Consider the following 18,748-nt stretch of genomic DNA (forward strand, 5'->3'; position numbering starts at 1 on the left):
AAAAACATAAAATGCCTGTTAAATTCCACCCTCTGAGAATGAAACATATCTACTGCCAAACACAGATGGGATTTGGCTTTTATTTGCTCTGCCATGGTACTTGCATATTTGAGGTGAGCCAGATGCAAATGGAAATAAGCAAAGCTTAATGTGTTAACTGCCAAGCTTAGTAAGATACAAGGTGTCAGATTTTCAAAGTACCTCAGGTATGTTGGGGCAGTAAAACTGGCACATGTCTGCTCTTCTTGAACACAACGAGGTTTGTTTTGCCATCATCATCCTCGTAAAAGGCTTCACTTACAGGCTGGTACCCAGGGTAGGATAGGCAGCACATAAATGAGTTTAATTTATCCTCTGTTAGTCATGGGAAATTCCCTCATGACCCTGAGTCTGCAGTGGTTTGGATTACTCTGTGTGGGGTTTCTACAAAGACTGGAAATACAGCTGGAAATATGAAGCTAGCCCAGGGGTATAAGGTGGGTAAGAACCTTCAAATACATCCAATTACTATCATTAGACTGCAAAATTCTCTCCATTACTGTATTAGTGACTTAGGTATCCCAGCTTTACATCAGAAATACAGCTAATTTAATTTCAACTCTTCCAGCTTCATATCAAAATAGAAACTATTTCCTAATAGTGCCTTGGTGTTACTTCCTTACTCTGGCCACATTCTTCACTTTTTCTGGTTCTCAGGACAAACTTGTATGTTGTGAAGGACTTGTCAGAGCCTCAGTGTTTCGAGCTCTCACAGTTGTGTTTTCCTCTTTGTCTAACAATCAGTCACCAAATAAGACTATGCAAACTCAAACAGGTTTAGCTATCCATGTCACTCTTAGAGTTTAAATGAGCTATTTAGTGGCTGAGATCAAGAATACTCTCAGGAGAACAATCTTCTCAGGTTTTGTAGTCAAATTACGGATTTTAAAGTCTGTAGCCTGTTTTTAATGGCTCTTCAGTAACTGAGTCAGGTGGTGAGATACAGGTGAGCTTGTAAGCCTTGTCTGAAACACAACACAGACCTCAACCACATTCCAAATGGAACTTGTACTTCTCATTCATTGCAAGGCCCTGTTGGTTTTATCTCCACTTTCTCCAGCAGTGCGAGCTGTATACTGGATTTAGAGAGCACATTCACAGCATGTTTGTGCTTCAGAAGTAATGCCTGAAAGCTCCAACACATCAGTAGAGATGAGGCAAAGACCAGATTTACTCAGAGGATCACTAAACAAAACCATATTCTTGCATCTTATTTTGAGGCAGTGATTTTGCCTTAGGGTAAAGTAAATATTAAATTAAGAAAAACCTAGAGGTATTGAGACAACTCTAACCTCTTCTGTGCAGTGAAATCAGCCTCTTAATTAGTTCTGCATTTGGGACTTGTCTTGTAAAGCCTTGTAAAGCCTCAAACGATGGTTTGAGTGTAAGCATGTGATGCGAAATCATTTTAGACTCCAAAGTTGTAGAATTTCATTTTACTTTTCTGAGTTCCTCACTCCTCTGAAAAATTACCAAACTACATTTGTATGATGTTGTTTAATGTTTTTATTGTCATGCATCCTTAGTTGTCTGTCCTACAAGGATTTTATAAATGCTGCTTACAGAATATGAAATGTTGGATTTGGTGACTGTTTGATGTCCATATGTATTTGCTGCATGACACAATCCTTGTGGAGCGTTTCTGCTCTCTGCACAGTGTGTATCATTAATTAAAGCCTCAAAGGTGTGCATAAATCTAAGGCGTGTGGGTGGCTGTAGTAGCTTGTGGAAGCGGGAGCATGTGAGAGCCGCAGTTTCAGACCTGCCCCGGTCGGTTCCGGGCGCTGTGTGCCGAGCATGTTTCCTGCCCGGAGCGGATGTGGCGGCCGGGCGCGCACTGTGAGTACAGCCAGGGCGGCACCGAGCGCAGGAGGCTCCGTGCCCTGCACGAGGCACCGCAAACTCCACATGGAGTGCCCCCAGGGCCGCTGCAGCGCCTGCTGCCTTGCCCAGCTCCCGGGCAGGGCTCTGACCCTCGGCGGCTCCAGCCGGCCTGGGCTGCCCGGGTCGCTCCCACACTCCTCGACGGGCGCCGGGACCCACCTGGGCCTGAGTGCCATCGGGGTGGGGCCGCTCGGGGCTGCCCGCGGCTGGCCCCGCCTTCAGAGCCTCCGTTCGGGCCCGGGCAGAGGTGGCCGCGGGGAGGCGGCGGCTCCCGCCGGGTCGGACCACCCCGTTCTGTCCCGGCTCGGGCCGTCCCGCCGCTGGGACCCGCCCGCCGGCTCCGGAGGCCGGACCCAGGCCCTGCGGGGCCCGCGCCGCGCCGCAAACTACAACTCCCGGCGGGCACCGCGCGGCAGGGCGCAGGCGCGGAGGCGGCGCGGGCGGCCGAGCGAGGCGGGCGGCGATTGGCCGCGGCGGCGGGGGGCGGGGCGAACGCGGTGACGGCAGGAAGGAGCGGGGGCAAATGGCGGAGAGATGGTCCCGGGGCCCGTCCCGAGCGCGGCGATAATCCCGGTGCGGAGGAAGCGGCGCCGGAGGAGGCGGCGCCGGGGGCCCTGACGCCCGCGACACCCCGAGAGGGTCCCGCTGCCGGAGGGGCGGAGGCGTCCCGCAGGCTGAGCGCCTTTCGCAGGTGGCGCTTCGGCGGCCCGAACCCGCGGCCGGAGCCACATCGGCCGGGCCCGCGCCCGGCACTCGCCGCCACCGCTGACGCCGAGGTGGGTGCCGGGTAAGGGGGCGGCGGGGGCCGCGCCAGCCGCGGAACGGGGCCCGCACCCCGCGGGCAGCAGCCCCGCCGCGGCCCCCGGCGCTGTCCCGCCTGCAGGGGCGTGCGGGGCCGCCGCCCCCGGGCCCGCGCGAAGTTGCGGGGCGGGAGTTGGCCCGGGGGCGAAGCGCCGGCGGGGAGCGGCTCCGCGGGCCGGGCCGTGGCTGCCCCGGGCACTTGTGTAATGTGGGCCGGTGGTGCGGCGGGGCGGGGGAGGCGGCCGGGCGGGAGGGGAAATGACATCAGGGAGCGCTGGGGTGACCCGGTTCCGCTCGCACACCCCCCACCCCCCCGCCGCTGGGGGAGGGAGGGAGGAAAAAAGAAACTGTCACCGTGGGATTTCATCAGCTCCTTCTGCCTCCGTGCATTTAACCTATTTTCCTTTGCTTTGATTATGTAAGAGGAGCGGTGTAGAGAGGAGCCATGAGTAGGGGTGCCTGATGGGCTTCCTGGGGAGTTACCGGGCTTTTTGTCTCCAGCTGCTCCGCCGAGTTAGCGCTGGGAAACGAGGGCCAGCTGTGGTTTGGGGTTTTACACCTCTTTACGTTGCTTGCGCCGCTCCAAATGTGCAGCACAATGCAGGCGAGGGAGGCAGGGAGTGCAAACAGAAATTGAACGAGTGTTTTATTTCCCTCTGAGTGAAAAATCAAGAGAAAATTGTGAGTAAAGAGTAAAAATCTTATTCTGTTGATGCTCTCGTGTAAGGAGGCACCTCTTGTTCTTAAATCTAAGATACAAGTTTGTAGCATAGCGTACTTATATTTTCCTAGTATTCATCTTTTAACCTATGGACATTATATTGAGTATTAATTTGGATTTTGATATTTTGAGTTAAAACTTTTATGAGATGATCCTAATTTTAAAATATACAAATAAGAAAATGTGGTTTACTTTCTGAAAATAAACTCCTCTTGACTACAGGAATCTTCTCATTGGAACTGCAAGCCACAAGCCATAATTTAAATGTGTCATTATCTTTGCATAGGCTGGGAATGTATATCAAAAATACTTGAGTACTTCTTACAATGCTTATTATAACCAATACTTACTTGAGTCTTGAGGGTTTAGGGGAGGAAAATGTGCTAGTGGTGAGTGAAAGGTTTTTTTCTTTCCTGTAAGTTGTTAGAAACTGAGATGTTAATAAATATTTTACTTTAGCTTCTACAGCTTAAAAACCTGGCTGTTCTGGTCTGAAATATTTTGGTTGCCATTACAAATATTAACTAACATCAGCAAAATCAAACTGGTAATTTAGATTTAGTTTGCTGTTTGCTTTCTAAACTATGCATAGATAGAAACTAGAAAATTGGAGCTACCTGCAGGGGAGGAAAAAAAGAAATTTGGCAGTGATGTGCGTGGGGAAAAGAGGAGATGGGGTTAAAGAGTGCTGTCTCCCAGGAGCAGGCAGGAGCCCTATGAAGAGTGGGCTTTTGCTGCAGAGTTCTGTTCACCTGCCTTCACCTTCCCTCAGCTGCAGAACAGGGAAAAAGCCTTTCCCAAAGTGGGTGTTCCTGTAGCTCTTCTGCAGTGCATCACCGTCCACCTGGTAAACTTCTGAGGTTCAAATGTGATCGTTTTAATTAATTTAATATTTTCTCCATGGATTTTGTCCCCATGAATTGCTTGGTTCCTGTGGTAAGTGAAGGTTGGCCTGGTCTAATAGAGGGAGACGATTATGGGTGAGACAGTCTTGCTATAATGAAGTGATAGAGGGACATTGCTGGAAAGCAGTCTGGCAGTTTTGGTAGATGCAAAACTGACACTTCAGGTTGAGAAACTGTGAGTGTTGAGATGAAAACTAAAATAGGAAAGGCAGTATGTCACATATTTGGGGAATAATAATAAAAACAGTTTTATTGAACAAATAGATCATGATAAGTCCCATAAAATATTTTAACTACAATTTTTCATATACTTTATATGAAGTTAGTTAACATTTCAGGAGTTAGGTTTCTTTGATTCTGTAGCTTAAATAACTGTCTTTTTTAGCAGACTTTTGGCCAGTATGGAGAGGAGTTTCAGAGAGAAAGATGGACTTGATTAAATTCAGGCTGACTATAAAGAATTGCAATTTCCTTATCCATGTTTGGGCCAAAAAGAGAGAAATAGTGGTTCACAAAACAGATGTGAGGGTTTGGGGTTTGTGTTGTCATTTGTCCAGTAGTTGAAGTATTTGTTTTTGGGTAAAAATCCCCCAGGTGGTCTGTCTTTCTTCTTGAGTTAAACAAAAGTAGAACAACACCACATGCAAGGAACTCTTCAATGTGTTCCTGTTTAATCAGTTACTTTTACCCTTCTGTTCTTCTGAGCAAGCAGTGGAGTGGTTGTGCTTGTAAGAGGCAGTGAGCAGTAACACAGGGGCTGCTAAAGGTGTCCTCCATGTTCCTAGAGGTGGATTGGGCAGTGTCTCTGTTCTGTCCCTCAGTGAATCAGATTTACCTGTGGGGGATTGCTGTGCACCAGTCCTGACCACAGCACGTTTCCAAGTGAAACACTTGGTAGATGAGTCTGAGTGTGAGAGATGAGCATGGGATGGAGTTGTCATCATTGTGATTAATTAGTACTTAAAATACATCTACAGCAATGTGAAATATTCTGACAGTTTTTGTATTTAACTGGCAAGAGATTTTTTTATCCCATGCTGTGCTGTTGGACTCTAGGAGGGAGCTGCATGTTCAGACGTGGTGAAAATATTACTGAGTTGTTCTATGAAAGTGCCTTCTATACTTGAAATTATAAAATTAGAGCAAAGCAGTACCATTCTTAGAAGATTTTTCGTAAGGATTCATTGTGGCATTGGTTTATAAATGTGCAAGTAACTGAATTTCAGTTTATTTTAGTGGGTGCTTAGTGCAGAACCTTTGCCCTAATGGCAGTCACGTGTGAATGAGTGAGTCTAGAAAGAAGCAGGTGATGGATCTGCTGCTTGTGTGCCCTGTACATGCCTGGTGCTTGTAGGCCCAACAAAGGGTGGAAGTAACAATCATTTGTACTAGAGAGGTGATGAATTGATGTTTCTTCTTTCTTTCACAACAGAGAATATGAAACAGGAGCCAAAATGACATCCCGATTTGGCAAGACCTACAGCCGGAAAGGGGGAAATGGCAGTTCCAAGTTTGATGAAGTGTTTTCCAACAAACGGACCACCCTCAGTACAAAATGGGGAGAAACCACCTTCATGGCCAAATTAGGACAGAAGAGGCCTAGTGTCAAACCAGATATTTCTGAAGTTCCTAAGAAACCCAAAGTTGAAGATGAGGTAACAGAGGATCCATTTGGATTTGACAGTGATGAAGAATCTCTTCCTGTGTCTTCAAAGAATGTGTCACAGGCTAAAAGCTCCTCTCAGCTGGAACCTGGTGAAGCTGCTCAGTCTGAGGACTTCACTCCTCTACTTGAAGCAAACAGCAGAGTTAATCAGCCAGACAGTGGAGAAAATGTTGCCTCCAGCAAGTGCATACCTTTTGACAATACTGTTTCTCTCTTGAAAGAAAAGAGCACAAGCAAAAGTGTGGAAGATGGAGAATGCAAGAGCAGCAGTGCTAAACTTGTAACTGCAGGTTTGTTTGCATAACTGTCCATATACCTCTGTTTTCCTCTGATTTTTGCTGACCTCCCTTTAGAGTTTGTGTTTTCAAGGGATTTGTAAGTATTCTGATAAAGTTGTGGGGCAATTTTTAATTGTAAACAATTGTAGGGTATTCTCTATTTAACCAAAAGCACTAAGGAGCATTCTGCACTTTACATACTGCTCTGAGGTCTTGGGTGCTTGGGTGCTTGTGTTGTCTGCAGATGGAGGTACAGTGCTTTAGCTTCAGGGCAGTATGTGAGTCCACTTAGTCCAGTTATTCCATAAAATGGAATAATAACATTCCACTTCTAAAATTGCTGAGTGCATTTGTGGTTTTTAAACACATATTTTGAGTAGTGATGAGTTAGTGGTAGTAAAATTTAGTGTGGGTACGTGTTCACAGCCATGAAGGTGCAGATACAGCTTAGGCCATGCTCTGTTTTATTATTTGGGTGGAAGAGTAGTTTTCTGAACTTCAGCTGCACTAACATTTTCTGTTTGTAATTAGCACAACTATATCAGTGTACATAAAAAACTTCAGACCTGTGAGACTGCATTCTGTCAGAATTCCTTTTAGAGGTGTTTTTGGGCTTGGAGTGTTTGTAAGATAGCTTAATACTTTTCAGAGGGGAGTTTACAGGGACCATGGAGCTGAACAGCACTGTAATTTTCCTCAAGTCACTCCTGGAAAATACTAGATGTTGTTACATCTCATGAGAGGTTTTTGTATAATGGGCTGATTAAACCACAGCTTCTATAATTGGGTAGAAGATCACATTAGATGAACCTAGATGAAGATGACACCTACTGACTTGCTCTGGGTTATCAAAATCAATTTTAATGAGAAGAACTTATATAACTTTCATTTCTCAAATATAGTTAACCCAGAGATTAGAAATTTCAGTGGACTTGTTCAGTTGTGAATGCAGTAAACGAGAAGATACCGAATAGTAGAAGACAGCCACAGTTCAGTTATTTTTTATATATATGTTAGGGATCTAATTCAAGAAAACCCAGGAAATGCTGATTTGAGCTATGGTTTGAGTTACATTTGTAGGATGTTTAATTGTCTTTTGATCTTGCTCTTTATTTTTGCTGCTAAAATATTTCTTGCTTTCATATGATTTTCAGCAGCTGTCTTTCACTATGATTCATCCTCAGACTGGAAATAAAAATTAGGGGATTTTAAAGTTTGAATATTGTTTTCATAAGAAATTGAGTAAGTTCATCCCCCAGTATTTCTAAGGGGAAGAAACAGTGAATTTCTTTGGTTTTAACAAGAGATTGTAGTAGAACAGGTTTTACAATGAAATGGTTTCCTTGTAGACAGCCTCTGTCAGAACAGTATTTTTCAGGTTGAAAAAGAAAGTGAGAGAGCTATGGGGAGAAAATGTGATAGAGCTCTGAAAATTCATCATGTGTGAAAGGCCAAGAGGAACAGACTTGAGCAGTTTCATTGGTGCTTCCTGATTCCAGTCCTGTGGAAAATAATTAAGTACAACATTTAGGACAGAAAAACTCACTTATTTAAATTCTAGAACTCCTTGCTAGACAATACTGTGTATGTCATAAATACACAGCTCTGACCAGGAGGAAGCTGATGAATCTTGATGGATAAGTCCTTCCAGCTTCTGAGTGTGGTGGTGGTCTGAGTGCAGAGGGGGAGGTTACTTAAGGCACAGTTCACTGAAGGAGTTGTGTTCTCTAAGATTTTCTGAAGTATTTGTTACTGATTGTGGCAGTTCAGCCAGAAGTAGTGAAGGACAAGCTGTATCTTGATCTGATGGTTCTGTTCTTTCAGAGTCTCTTACATTCTGTTGACACCCAGTCAAATGAAGATAAAAACACTTTTCATATCTTTCTTCAGAAATGAAATTCAGCTGCAAATGAATCTTTGCAGAGCATCCTCGGAGGGTCTTTGGTTTCCTTACCCTTATTTAAAGCCTGCAGTCTTGGTGGTAGTGTTTCTTTTTGTCAGTTAGTGTAAGTAAAACTTGGGTTGTTTAAGTTGCTGTTATACTTGTGTGTAAACTGATCCAAAATAAATAAAAGTTGTCTCTGAGGACGTTGCTCAGCACACTGAGCAATTAGAGATAGTGGTGTATAGTCAGCCAGTGTAAATGTAGGAACTTCAAAGGCTTCTTTGTTGTAGTGACTGTTGAGTAAAGTTTAATGGGGAGGCTCTTTCAAAACTACAGGGAGTTAATTTGATTGATTTGGGATAGAGTTCTGGAGGATGAAGGAGCTTGGCAGGAGTGTAATAGTGTATGTTCCTCAACTGCTTACATGTGCTTGCCCTCCCCATAATCATTTTCCCCTTCCTGGTGACTCTTGAACTCCACCAGATTCAACCAGATTTGTCCAAAGGGCTTAGAGATCCTTGAGACAGCAAGCTTGGCTATTCCTGCTGAGGAAAGGAAGGGCTGGGGGCTGGGAGGGAAAGCAGGCAGGTAGAAGAACATGAATATTCCCAGTGTAAGGAAGACTGCAATGTGAGCTCACCTTAACCCACATACAGCACTGTATCTCTGGTGTGGGAAACGAGGCTGTGTTGGTACTCATGTTGAAGAATGTTAATTTGTTGTTAATTTGTTTTAAAGTGCAGTTTGCTAGTCCTTCTCCTCATACTGCATAGATAGTGCATGAATAAAGGTCTCAGGACTCCCAGAGAGCATGAGCCATCGTTGTGTCTTAATTTTTAATGTAGGTGAGGATAATGCTAAGAGTTAGACTGAGTTGAAAAATGTGACTTAGCATGGCTATGCACAAACTGAGAGGTACAGTTAATTCTGCTCCAGTTGTATTATCCTGCCTCAGTGACTTTCTCTGGACATTGAAATGAAGGTGATGCAATTCTGTTAATTTTAGCTAATGTTTGGTATTAAAAGCAGTTGATTGGAGGTTTGTTTTAGTAGTTGTGCAGCCATGTAACACAGTTGAGGATCTGTATCTTTTATTTAAAATGGTAGAACTTGCTGGTCTTTTTTTTTTTTTTAATAGCCTTCAGCTAGTGCTTGTAACAATCTCATTTTAAAGGCTTTGAGGAGCTCTTAATGTGGAAAGCTTCTCATAATCTTACCCTAATGTTGCTTGATCAAGACTTAATACTGTCTGAAGAGTGTCTGAGTAATCCGGTGTGTAGCAGGTAATTTGCAGATAGGGGTTTAGGTGAATTTGAAACAATGAAAGAGTGTTCAGTATTAATAGTTACTGTTAGGTCATCTTTGTGAAGGTAGGGAGAACTTGGTAGCTGGAAAGTAAGTTGTGTCTTTAGGAAAATATCACACTGGTAAGTCATAGAAAGCAAAAATGCAGCTATTTAGAAAATGAAGCTTTTTGAGACAGTCTTACAAGGGTGAGGTAAAAACCTTCAGAACAATATTTGGATTTTTGAAACAGTCTGGTGGGATTTCTTTTTTTTTTTAACTGTTAAGTTTATTCTGTAAGAGGTAAACCCAAATAGTATTTCATGCAAGCTTTGGTATAAAAACGTGGCCTTGCAGAGCAAAGTTTATAAGTTTACTCTTTTAGAATATTTGTTAGCTTGTAGGTTGAATTAATTTTTTAATGAAAATGAATGTCAAAGTTAGATGAATTTTAAGAGTTGCTATGGCATTTCATGGTTATATTAGCATATCAGTATGTTTCACTTAGGACAGCTAGTTTGCCCACTCTGGCTGTTTCAGCTTAGGGAAATACTTCTGGCATGGTGGTGTGAGTTTGCATTTTGACTCTGGGTGCTGTGATGATCTGCTGGCTTTTGCTTTTGTGCAGTGCTGAGCTCTGTAACTCAGGCCTTCAGAGCGTCTGTCCAAGGCGTTGATACTCTTCATCAGAGAAGGCATTTGGGTTGAGAGATGTTTGTCATCTCTGCATACTTCATATTCTGGTTTATGGACTGAGAGAATATTCCTTTCCTGCATTAATTCTAAAAGAAAAAAAAATTAGGTATTTAATCATGCATTAGGGGAGAAGTATTTTAATTGGGCATAGATTGTCTGGTTTGTTTTAGAGCCTGTGAATTTATTTCTTGAAAATGTGTTTTGCTTGCTGTGGAGAAATAGAATGGCTTAAAAATCTTTACAGACTAGAGAATGGTGTAAGAATTGTGTCCCTTTCTCCTGTGTTGTAGTGTTAAGTATGGATTTTGTGGTTATTGTGTTGGCAGTGACCTTTGAGGAGGCTCTTTATGATTAAAAGAACAAATAATTTTCTTTCCCCTTAACATTTAGAGCAATAATGAAAACAGCAGTTCCTCATCTTGTCATTTGCTCCTGTGTACTGGTACTCAAACAGGTTTTGCTCTGGCAGTAGTTCTGCTCCTGGTGCTCTGAGACAGCATTTGTCTGTTGACTGCTGTCTGATTCTTTTGTTTTTCTAGATAGTTCTTAATGCCCTCATTTGTCACTTGGGGCCAGTGCACTTACAGGTAGCAAATCAGAATGGCAAGTGTAGTTCCTAAGAGCGTGTGCTCTGCAGGGCAGGAGCACAGGGATGTGCTCGGCGTGTCTTGGCCCAGGATGCAGAATCTGCTTGTGGTTGGTGGCTGGAAAAGCACCGAGTGCAGAGAGTAAACTGCAGAAAATGGATGTCCTTGAGGAAGGAGAGGGTTTAAGGCATCAAGTCTGTTGCTGACATACTATCCTGGCAGTACCTTAGTGGCTCTGTGCAAAGCCTCTGCATCCTGCTTGTGTGGGTGGGCAGCCCTATCTTTAGAGTTAAGTTTCGACTTCCCAAGTGCGGGTTTGTTACATAATTGCATTTGACCACCAGATTGGTCAGGGTATTCCTTTCCAATTGTTTTTAAACTTCTGTTTTGTGTTTAACACTGACACGGACATGGAAAATAATAGTTAAGGCAGAGTAATATCTTACTTCCTCCGCAGAGTTTTTGAGAGTAATATTTACTTTGTGAGAAAAATTTTCAGTTTAGTCATTTTCCATCCAAAAATGGAGCAGAGCTGGGGGAACCTGAATGAGGCCTGAGCATTTGGCAGTCTTAGGAGACAGCTGGCAGCAGCCATGATTAAAAAGAACTGCAGCTGTGCTCTGGTTGGGTCAAAGCATTAAGAAACTGATAGCAGAGAGGGGGAAAGGTCTGCCAGAAAATGTGTGTGCTCAGAGAATTTCAGTGTTTTGAGGTTTGTTTGGATGGTAGTAGTTATGATGGGTATGTGGATTGCTGGGGTTTATCCACAGGTCCACTCTCCTTTAGTTGCTTTTTGGTAAGTTTTCCCCTTTTGAGCATATCCCCTTTCCCCCGACACACAGAGTTTTGTTGCTGTATCAGTAGCCTGTGTTAAAACTGGTGTGATTATTGTTCTCTTTTTTTTCTTTTTTCCCCCTCTGCTACTTCTTTAGTGGAGGCCTGTTGGTTTTTTCAGAAAGTCTGAAATGGTTGAAATTCTGTTTAAATCTCAGTGTTTGTACTTGTTTGCTAAAATAGCAATACAGAAAAATACCCCAGTGTTTAGGAGAGAATCTGATTTCTGCAACATATTTTTCCTAATGACAGGTCAGTTCATACTGTGTATGTCCATGCATAGAGTACATGGAACTGTCTTCCCTTTATCTATAATTGCCCTTTCCTATACAACAGTAAATATTGCAATCCATACTTTTCAAATCATCCTTTCTTCATGTCCTTGTACAATGAACACTTTTTAAAAGATCATACTTTTAACTGCATCTTAGTTTTCATGGTTAAAAAGTGGAAATGACTTTGCATTGAAAACAGTTGGTCAGTGCTTGTGGAAGAAGAAAATCCCTGTTAAGGTACATAGCTCTCAAGTGGGCCAGAGCATGCAGGCAAGCAGAAACCAGTAGGTAAAGAAGCTATTTCAGACTCAAACTGCTGCAGTCTTATTAACTGGATGGAAAATGTTCTTCAATTTCAAACTTAGATCATATTTTCATTTAAGAAACTACTGCTGTATTTATTAAATTTTTTCAGTATATTCATGAGTACTGTCTCAATTCAGACTGACTGAGCCTAAGTATGCATTTGTTTTGACAATTGTTAATGTTGCTGTGTTAGAGTATGCTTTAATTTTTTCCCATAGCAGCTCACCCTAGAAAAATTGATGAAAACAGGTATTTCTGGCATGTTTGAGCCCCTCATACTGCCCATGACACACTTAGTAGTTTTTTATTTCTGGCCTTCTCTTACTGCTCTGAGCAACAGATGCCCTTCTGAGCTTGTGGTGAGGAGGAATTGTGTCTCTTTCTTTGGACTTTCCATGAGAGGTGAGCACATGTCAGGCTCTGACAACTCTTGTGCTACCAAGTGTGTCTTCTGCCCATTGTGTTTTTGCCCCTGCAGGTTTGCTGGGGAGGCAGCTGTGCTGAGCTCACTGTGCCTGGTCTGGCCAGGTGTGCATGTACAGGTTGATTTGAAGGTGGTTTTGAGAGATGCACTGGTGTCAGGTGCAGTGAAAATGAGCAAGAGCAGAATACCTTCTGATTGCTAGCCAAAGGACTGGAAGAAGAGAGGGTAAGACAGTTGTTACTTCAAAAGCCATCTTGTCATACCAGTAAAAATATTGCCTGAGCTAAAGGCAAGGGATTAGTTCAGTGAATATTTTCTGCACAAGAGGGAAGGTGGCCATGTCAGCCTGCACCCCTGTGAAAGGCTTCCACTTGCATTTAAAAATACAAGGGCATTTTACAAAGTTGTACACTGGCTGCCAAGTGTACCAGTCTGACACAACTTCTCAGAATGCCTCCTGGTAGCACATCTTCCCAGTGGAAAAAAGTATATGAGGAACTACTGTATGGCTGAAACATACAGGGGGTGCAGGGCTGGAAGCAATAATGTCATGGATAAGGGTTCAGCCTTTCCCAGGCTGGAGCCAAGGCAGTGGGAGATGTTGTGCCAGCAGCATGTTCTGAAAACATGAAAATGTTGTTAGGCTCAGGGAATGAGAATAATGGTCTGTTGGACATGCTGAACAGTGTGTTGCCAGACTGACAGATGCATCCAGGTGATTTGAGAGCAGAAGAGGTGTCTGAGGTGTCGTCTGTCTCATGTTTAAAAGAATAGCTAACTGAAGTGGAGTCATAGTGCCATTAGTTAAGACTGTGTAAGAAACTAATTAATTTTTTATATAAATTGTCTTAGAATTTTGATATTCAGGGTGCTGGAAAAGGAAACAAGATAAGCAAATGATTCTTAAGGAAAAGTCATGTCAGTAAATTAATTCTCACCACTTAAAGGTTTTCTGTGACTTTTTTCCTGCAAAATAAGGTGCCACTTAAAACATCTGCAAAGAGTCAAACAGTGTCTGTCTCATCTGCCTACAGACTTGTTGGGAATTCAATTACTTAAGAATTTGTAATCATAGCTGTGGATGTGGTTCTATAATTTTAGCTGTTTTAGAGATTGTCAACCATGAAACTGATCTTGGGAGTCACATCTTCCTGTCTTCTGTTCACACCTATTAACAGGCACTGCTTTTCAAGATCTCATAGGCATTAATGGATACTTAATTCAAAAAAATTTTGCCCATTTCATAAATTATGTATTTTGTGTTAATGGGCGCTTTTTTTTTTCTGAGTTTTCCAGTTCTTCAGTCATAGACAGAAAATGGATCAAGGGAGTTTAGTCTGCAACCTCTTCTCCCTACCAATCAAAACATTTCATTTCCAATGCATAATGAAATTTGTTCTCTAATTTGGAAAGAAGCATGACTTCTGTGCAGTTCCTGATTTTCTGACCAAACCAGAGATGACACTCTGTGTGTCTCAGTTGGGCTCTCCCTGTAAATGAGGAGTGTGATGTGAGCACCTTTCCTTTAGCTGGTCAGCTGCAAGTTGCAGACTGAAGTGATGTAGCTCTGTGCTTGAGAACGTGGGTAATGGTGTAATGGAGCCATAATAAATGTTTCCAAGTGCTCAGGGACATCAGGCAGAGCAGGAGCTCATAATGAGCTTAACAAGCTGTTCCCTCCATCCTGTGTCAGGATCTGTTCCTGAGCTGCAGCCTGTTCATTGAATGTGCCCTCAGTAGCTGGAGGGCTCTGAGGGCCCTGCACACAGTTCTTGATGTTTCATTTTCTTGCCACCATGTCTTCTTTTTTATTGCAAGAGAAATCAAGAATGTAATATTGGCATTGTGCCACCTGCCTGCTTTCAAGATTTCATTGCTTTAATACTTGCAGTGAATTGTGGCTAATACTAAAAGGAAAGAAACATAGTGTGTGTGTTGATTTGTTTGTTGTGAATAGCAATCATGTTTCTCTCATTAAAGTGAAGGCTTGTACAGCCGCTTACCCAGCTCTGAAGGGGAATAAGGTTTCATGCTGCAAAGGCTATAAGGCTATATATATTGTTGTTTGTAACATGGAGGATACTTTGCTTGGCTTTAATTGAGAGAAGACTAACCCAAAGTTCAAGTTAGTAGGGCTAGCATGTAACACTGGCAACTTGTCCATGAGTACATAGGAAAAAGTAAGCATTTATTTTGTGATAATACCAAGAGTAATATTGATTGTCCTTTTGTGTTCTTCATTTTTGTCCGAACATGTTTGCTATTCAACTGGTTTTGATCAAACTTGGTGTGGTGAAGAGAGCTCTCAAAGACCCAGTGCTGTTTCAGGTGCCATCTGTGCTCTTGCCTCCCTGCTGCCTGCATGGTGGCGAGGCAGAGGAGGCTTTAGCTGGGTCCCTAATCCCTGGGAAGGCAGCAGCACATGGAGCTGGCACATGGAGCTGGCACATGTCACCGTGCGTGAGCCACAGCAGCGCTGTCCCTGCCCAGCCACGGGCTGCTGCTGGGGAGGCTGCAGGGGATCATGGCTGAGTTGTGGGGCAGCTTTGCCCTGGGAGCCCTGTTCTGTTCAGGGTAGAAATTTACAGCAGGAGGCCCTGTTCTCACAGCCCACCATCCTGCTCTGTGCTCTGAGTAACATGAAAATAGCAAATAAGGTTCTGCAGCTCTGCCACTGAATGGTTAACTAAAACATGTAACGTTTGACTGTAGGCAATTACTGTTAGACTGTTAATGGTGATTTGGTTTTTACAGACTGAAAATTATGTTTGCAGACTTGGAGCCCCAGTCCCTAAGCCTTGTAAGTTAAATAGAAATGAAAGAAAAGTGAAACAGGGACTAGGCTGGAGGATGGATGCTATGGTTGCTTCATTTTCTTGTCCAGAAGAGTGTTTGATTTCTTAAAGGATTGCTTTACTTTGTTTTGGATTCCATTTGGGTATATGCTATACTTGAAGGATCAGGGTATGAATTGTTAACTCATAGCTTCACTATTTGATGGAGAGAGTTCTTAATCTTTTCTCCAAACTTCAGTGTTTCCTCTGTCAAACTTTTACTGTTATATGTACTTAAAGAACAAATGAAGTTGAAATGTGAGACATTTTCATGTCAGAATTGTCAGATGTTGAGCTGAAGGATGTAGGTTTCTTATCTCTAAAAAAATTAATTTATCTTAAAAAAAAAAAGTGGAGTTTTTTAATTCTAGAGTTGCATTCTTCATTTTGTCCATGATCTTAAAAATGAAAAAGGAGGAGGTAGTACCACTGGCTACCTATGGCAGTCATGAGGCATTTATTGTTGAATGTATAGAGTAACATTTGTTCCATCTAACAAGTGCTTATAGTAAGTGATTTTTAAAAATAGGATTGGAACAGAAAGTTATCTTTATATCCATCTAGTCTGTCTTAGGTTTTCCATGTAGGTATAGATGTATATTTCTTACATGTTTGCAGGTTTGTAACTGAAAAAGAAGTGGGCTTTTGACAGCTCTGTAGCATTCCTGCTGTTTGAGTGTTTGCATGTATCTATATATATTATGGAAGAGTGTAAACTTTATTGCCTTATGTAAATTTACTATCTTGCATTGTCTGAAATTGAATTTTTTTCTCTAGTGGTTACTTGGAACAACCTTACTAAGGGTACTTGGAACAATAATCATCATCACTTAAATATAGTTTTACAGATTTAGTAATATGCATCTGTGTGTGTGAAAACATGTCATTCTATGGGAAAGAGTGGAAGTTTTACTTTGGCGTTTTTGAAATTTATCAGCAATGCTGAAGACATCTGTCTTGTTAAGTGACATAAACTAGAGCATGAAATAAAGCAACTTCTAGTGATCTAAACAGAAAATAAATCATGATTACCCCAGAACATTGATATGGTTCCTAGGTGTACAGTGTTTGTACTTGGGGAGGGGGTTATGCTGTTGCTGATTTTAAATTCCTTGGGAGAGTTATTCTGGTATTTGAGCCCCAAAAGAACTTAATTGGAGTTAAAAATAGGAGGAGAAATTCCGTGTCTCTCTTGGACAGCAGAATATTTAATCATTCACAATTTTCTGATATTTTTTCCCTACTGTCATGCTAGCTTCTGCTGTAGTAGTTGCTGCCAATAAATAGTGTAATTTTAAAAACCAGGGTTATTGGAATTGCGGTTCCTGTACACCTTTGGGCAATTAGCAAGTGATTAGCAGTACTTGGTGGTATTGAAGGTTCGGGCTGACAGCTATTGACCCGCTGGTGAGATGAGAACAGTGGCTTGACAAAGGCTCTTCAGAGGAAGTATTCCTCTAAATGGCACTGCTTAGTTTTCCAGTAATGCATTGTGATGATCCAGTTTTAAAGCCTGACTTTCTACCTGGTGTACACTAAAGAGTTCAGTGGTTCCATTTTCCATCAGCCTTACTTATTATTGGAGATGGAAAAACCTCCCTGGTGCAGTTACTAAGACTTGTGAAGTACTGTGTGTTTTTATAATTTTGGTGCCCCAGAATCAAGGAGGAGGTTAAGTGCCACTCTTTTGCTGTTGAGGAGTACCTTGGTGTGCTGTATTAAATCAGGAGCTGAAAGGTAAAATTGAGATGCAATACTTTGTTGTCACAGAATCTTCTCAGACAACTCAAGGTTCAAAGCTGCTGATGCACGTGTGCCACAAAGGCTGCACAAGTCCTGCTGTGACCATAAAGAGCTCTTAGTGCTCTTTGCCTGGTTACATTTCTTGGGAGTATAGCAAACCAAGCATCAATAAAGCCATTTGACTGGGCTACAATGGATTTGTTATTTATTGGTCAGCCGAGTTGACTGGAGAAATTGATTTTGATCACATTTACATGAGGAGAAACAAGAAGTTTCCTTAGATATGGAACAGCAATGGTGAGGCTGCAAAACAGTGCATTTTAGCAAGGAAGTCTGAAAATGTTTTAAATTGGATTTGCTGTTTTTCATGCCTCAAGTGTTGTGGTAGTCTTCAGCTTCACAATAATATTAAACATATGGGAGAAAGGAACATACTGTACACTGTCAAACCACCTCGTTGATTACAGAAAGATTCATTTTAGTTGTGCCTCTTGGATTATGGCAAGCATGAGATTGAAATGGGAATAACAATATTACTTGTATAACATACCGAAAAATAGTAACCAAGATTCCATCATGGAGATGGTAGGATTAGGGTTCCTTGTTCTGTGAGGAATTTAGCTTTGAGTTTTGCATTTCATATATTCTGTGAAAAGCTTTTTTTACTTCTAGCTGAGTATGTATAACTTCTGTGACAGACCTCAGCAGGACTCCAGAAAACTTAGATGCAGTTTGTCAGATATTACTTGTCCTGCTTGCCTGAGGAATTTTAGCAGGAATTAAACCCATTTCCTGCAAAACTGGTTTTGGTAGCCATTTCTTCTACTAGAATTTTCAGTATAAGAATTTTCAATTCTTCTACAAAACATATGTGCAAGGATGGCATTTAGATGATGCCATTTGAATTTGAAAGTGAGCCAAAGTCCCTGGAACAGTGCTGATGCTTGTTTCCCTCATCAGGAGGTTGAAATCTCCTGGTCAGTGCTGTGAAGCTTCTGTGCCACTTGCGTAAATGGAAGGTAATGAAATTTAATGAGGTCAGGATTAGTGCTAAAGAGATGCTTTGGCCTTCATTCTACTGATGAGTTTAGGAAGCCTTTGCTGCCTAAAAACCTGAACCTTTGGGGTTGCATTCTGCCAGTGGAACCCCTTTTATCACTGCATTTTTCTGCACGTGTCTTCTAAGCACATTCTCTTCCAGCCTTTCTGTTGTCACTGGGCCCTGTCCCAGTTGCTTCTGTGTGTTATTCAGTTTATCCCATCGTGTGCTACTCCTCTCTTTGTCAGACTCCTTATCTTGCTTCTCCTGGCCCGGGCAGCCATTCCAGGGCCAGTGGTAACGGCAGGCACCTGGCTTCCTCTGCTTGCTGATACTGTCTCAGAAATTCTCAGGAAATTCTTATGTCATGGAAATGCCCCTCTTATATTGCTGGGTGTGTGTCTGTGTGATTTCAGCAGAGGATGGCAGATGCAGTCATCATGAAACTCTGGTGCCAAATCCACCATGCTTTTGTTGGTGTTCAGGGAAAACAAAGGGAATGGTTTCCCCACCAGTTTAGAGGACAGCAGGTGGAAGACTTGAATAC

General features: G+C 42.5%; 1 protein-coding gene across 3 annotated transcripts in view; it reads left to right on the plus strand.

Annotated features, from left to right (window-relative positions):
• The window catches only part of WAPL (WAPL cohesin release factor), a 133,663-nt gene that overhangs the window by 66,986 nt on the left and 47,929 nt on the right, over window positions 1-18,748 (plus strand). For 2 of the 3 annotated variants that reach the window (XM_064716953.1, XM_064716955.1), the window contains exons 1-2: window positions 2,424-2,699; window positions 5,783-6,306. In XM_064716953.1, coding sequence (XP_064573023.1) covers window positions 5,805-6,306 — 502 coding nt within the window. In that variant the 5' untranslated portion in view covers window positions 2,424-2,699; window positions 5,783-5,804. Of the gene's footprint in view, window positions 1-2,423; window positions 2,700-5,782; window positions 6,307-18,748 lie in introns of those variants that run through there. The other variant, XM_064716954.1, reaches the window with a different exon arrangement.

Source organism: Zonotrichia leucophrys, chromosome 6 (assembly GCF_028769735.1).
Source record: "Zonotrichia leucophrys gambelii isolate GWCS_2022_RI chromosome 6, RI_Zleu_2.0, whole genome shotgun sequence".
NCBI classification, from domain to species: Eukaryota; Metazoa; Chordata; class Aves; order Passeriformes; family Passerellidae; genus Zonotrichia; species Zonotrichia leucophrys.